The 3,549-nt window shown below is 36.8% G+C and overlaps 1 protein-coding gene and 1 long non-coding RNA gene across 3 annotated transcripts; both read right to left on the bottom strand.

Moving 5' to 3' along the window:
- Positions 1-285: 285 nt before the first annotated feature.
- On the bottom strand, positions 286-1,259 carry LOC142518548 (uncharacterized). 2 transcript variants are annotated; one of them, XR_012813577.1, is made up of 4 exons: positions 1,081-1,259; positions 850-1,001; positions 697-762; positions 286-623 (listed from the first exon to the last, which is right to left on the bottom strand). It is a non-coding gene; the product is annotated as an uncharacterized LOC142518548 (long non-coding RNA). The 2 variants fall into 2 exon arrangements; XR_012813576.1 differs by having other exon boundaries at positions 850-1,259.
- A 5-nt stretch (positions 1,260-1,264) lies between these two features.
- On the bottom strand, positions 1,265-2,921 carry LOC142506963 (uncharacterized). The gene is made up of 2 exons (XM_075619489.1): positions 1,807-2,921; positions 1,265-1,718 (listed from the first exon to the last, which is right to left on the bottom strand). The coding sequence occupies exons 1-2, from the start codon at positions 2,919-2,921 to the stop codon at positions 1,265-1,267; spliced, it is 1,569 nt and encodes a 522-aa protein (XP_075475604.1).
- Between the last annotated feature and the right edge of the window lie 628 nt (positions 2,922-3,549).

The raw sequence follows: 3,549 nt of genomic DNA on the forward strand, positions 1-3,549 counted from the left end.
TTATGTATTATGGGATTTGAATTAACAATGCAACAATCTGTCTTCAACAATGACTTGAGTAAGATGTATAATATTCATCTTGTGTTTGCAACTGTGATTGTTAATTATTTGTGTCCAAATTTTAGATGTATGAGTACCAGCACTATTACGAATAGCAGTGTCAATTCAAATGCCAGCACAACCAGCACCATTAAAATGCTGGATCAGCACAACCAACACCATTAAGAGATTTCCCAATTCAAATACCAGCACCATTAAAATGAAGAGATTTTCAAAATTACAACATTTACTTCCACAACCATTAAAATCCAACAAAAAATAAATAACATATCCACAACCACTACTTCCATAAAATGTAGAATCCAATAAAACAAGATAACATGTCATCAACCACTTGTTCCAAAACCATCCTAGATTTTGATGATGATCCAGTGCTTTCAAGATTTTGATGATGATCCAGTACCCTTTTCCTTTGCGGCATCTTTCATTGAACGAGATCCATTTGATTCTGTCGGTGTTTTTTTCCTTTGATCATCCAATGAAGCTCTCAAACTAGACACAGTTACGAAGTTCCTTCCGCCTTTCACAATAACATGTGTTTGTTTGTTGAGTACTTTATCGACCTGAAAAAAAGATAAATAAACTCAAACATATCCAACTCACGAAAATAAATGTAAAAGGTTTATTTGCACTTACATTAACTGATGAAATCCTGTTAGAGCTGCCAGTAATTGTTACTCCACTTGCTCGTTGTCATACTACCTGAAAGTAAACATTTAAATCCAAAAACTTTTACATAAATTATTGTCACTTAAAATAAACATAAATACACAACAAGTAGTTTATAACCTGTAATTTTTTCCTTTTTTTGAATGTTGCTTCAGCACGTTCAACAGTTTTATTGGAAATGAATCTTTCGCTTTCATCTGACGTTGTGTTGCCTTGTCCAGTCGCAACAAACTCGGCTTCATTGCATGTTTGTGGTGCAGATTCAATGTCACCTATTAAATGCTCAATATTATTTAGATAAAAATTAAAATACGAAACTTCAATATCATAAAAGTAACTCCAGAACATCACCTATATCCATTTCATTGTAATTTTGCGGTGTTTGAATTTGACCTCTGTCCATTTCATTGTTTTCTTGTGTTGGCTTATCTAAACCACTTGCTTTAGTTATATTGCAACTCCTTTGATTGTGTCCAAACCCACCACATGTCCGACACTTGTTGTTTCGTTTCACACCTTTCAACTTTGATTGTCTTTAAGCAGGAACTTCATCAGGTTGTCGCCTTCTCAACTTAGCTGGCCTACCAACTTTTTCTTTATAGATTGGTGGTAATGGAGGAGTTAACTGACATTCAGGCCCCATGGCTGGTCCATTAATGGGCATGATGGAGCGCGAGTAACACTGCTTGTATTTCAAAACACTGTAAAAACGATGTACATAAGCCTCGGGGTTCTCTTGCTTACACCAAATAGCACAAACAGCATGAGCACATGGAATTCCAGTCAAATCCCATTTCCTACAACTGCAAGTCATCCTACACAGGTCAACATAGTGCTGCTGGTGTAATCCTGTGATCTGAAAATGTGTCTCATCAGCCATCAAAGGACTAAACACAGCTGCTTCCTTGCTATTCTTTGCCAACACAACTTTAATTTTTGGACACATCACACCATCCCATTTCTCGGCCTTTTCTCTGTTCGTTTGAAACCTACCATAACAAATTTCTTAATGTTTCGAACATTGAAATGATTGGTTTTTCTCTTGCATCTAAAATCATGCTGTTGAAACACTCACACATGTTGTTAAGAAGTATATCACATTTTGGAATTGTGCTGAAGTATGCCTTGGACCAGTGTTGTTCAGGTTTTTTGCTCAACCAGATATAGGCATCATGATTGATCTTCTTCAAGTCTTCCATCCGCCTTTTGAACTCTTCAACTCTTGTTGCCCTAGCCGCAGCCCAAAGAGCATTTTTAATCCCCACACCTCTGAAACCATCGTGTTTCATGTTGGTGTATAGATGCCTAACACAAAATCTATTTTCGGCATTTGGAAACAAATTCTCAAAGGCAGGAATCAAGCCTTTTTGCTTATCAGACATGAAGGTCCAACCATCTTCATTCTCAAAGCCAATATCGTTATTCAACAACTGCAGAGACCACATCCAACTATCCTTTGTCTCTCCTTCCACCAATGCATAAGCAATAGGAAAAATGTTGTTATTTGGATCTAGGCCAACTGCTGTCAACAACTGCCCACCAATATTGGTTTTCAAAAAACATCCATCCACTCCAACCACAGGTCTACAAGACTCCTTAAAACCTTGTTTATAGGTCGAGAAGCACACATACAGCCTCTGAAATCTTGGCGCATTATCTCCATCAGTCAGTTTCAGAATCACAGATGCACCTTCATCGGACCTTCTTAGTTCAGCACAGTAATTTCTTATTTGGCTAAATTGTTCCGCTATGCTGCCATCAACTAGCTTTAATGCTTTTTTCCGACCCAAATAAGCTTGTTTGTATGTGAGGGATACATTCAAATTAGATTTAACCTCTTCTCGGAACTCTCTGGTACCTAACTTAGGATTTGATTTCAATTTACTCACAAAAGTTTCACCTAACCAGCTTGACTTGATGTTTTTGTTCTTAACATTCCAATAGCAGTTTTTGTGCTCAAGTTTAAATGTCTTTATCTGCCAGCAACTGTCCTTATTCACTGGTGATACATGAATAACCCATTCACATCCTTCATTTTTGCACACACCTCGAAGCCTACTTTTATCATTCTTGACAAAGTTCACTACCATCCCTCGTCTGATACAATGACTTTCTATAGCAAACTTTGCCTCTTTTTTTGAATTAAATATCATACCAAGCTTCAAATCAGGATTTTCAGAGTAGGCATACATTTCGAATTTTTATGAATCTTCCTCTTGAGAATCAAATGCACTCTCTAACTCATCACTTTCTGCACAATCATAATCTCCTTCATCACCTTGCATTCTCTCAAACAAATCATTGGAAATATCACCATCAATGACTATATTTCCCCCTTCTCCCCTAATATTATCATCTTCATCGAAATCAAACTCACTATCATAAAATTCTGCCTCATCTTCATCAGTGATTCCAACCCTTGTTTTCGATTCAACTTCTTTTTGTTTCTCTAAAACACCATATGCATCTATCTCATTTATTGAAACAAATTCATCATGTTCAATATAAATTTCCACTTCAAAGTTTTTGGGGACGTGGTTCCTAATTTGAACCACATCAGCATCACTTTCCAAATATCTACCATTGCTCAAATATTTACCATTTTGTGCCAAAATCTGAACTTATCTTTCTCCACGCATCCTACTTGCTCAGCATAACCCCAGAGTTCAATCAAGCCATATCTTATCCATATCCACAAAATCAAAGTATTCAGTACTCCCACCTTTGTACGTTTTCCTCTTGCGATTGCTGTCCATTGAACCATTGTAGTACAATTTAATTGTAACAAGAGTGGGTTCTCGCATCCAGCCTAAAATGCAT

The sequence above is a fragment of the Primulina tabacum genome, chromosome 1 (assembly GCF_025594145.1).
Source record: "Primulina tabacum isolate GXHZ01 chromosome 1, ASM2559414v2, whole genome shotgun sequence".
NCBI classification, from domain to species: domain Eukaryota; kingdom Viridiplantae; phylum Streptophyta; class Magnoliopsida; order Lamiales; family Gesneriaceae; genus Primulina; species Primulina tabacum.

Excerpts from the sequence above, each read along its gene's own strand:
- LOC142506963 (XM_075619489.1), bottom strand. The coding sequence starts at position 2,921 with ATGTATGCCTACTCTGAAAATCCTGATTTGAAGCTTGGTATGATATTT. Across the intron at positions 1,719-1,806 it reads GATATACTTCTTAACAACAT|GTTTCAAACGAACAGAGAAA; the intron begins GTGTGAGTGTTT and ends TTGTTATGGTAG.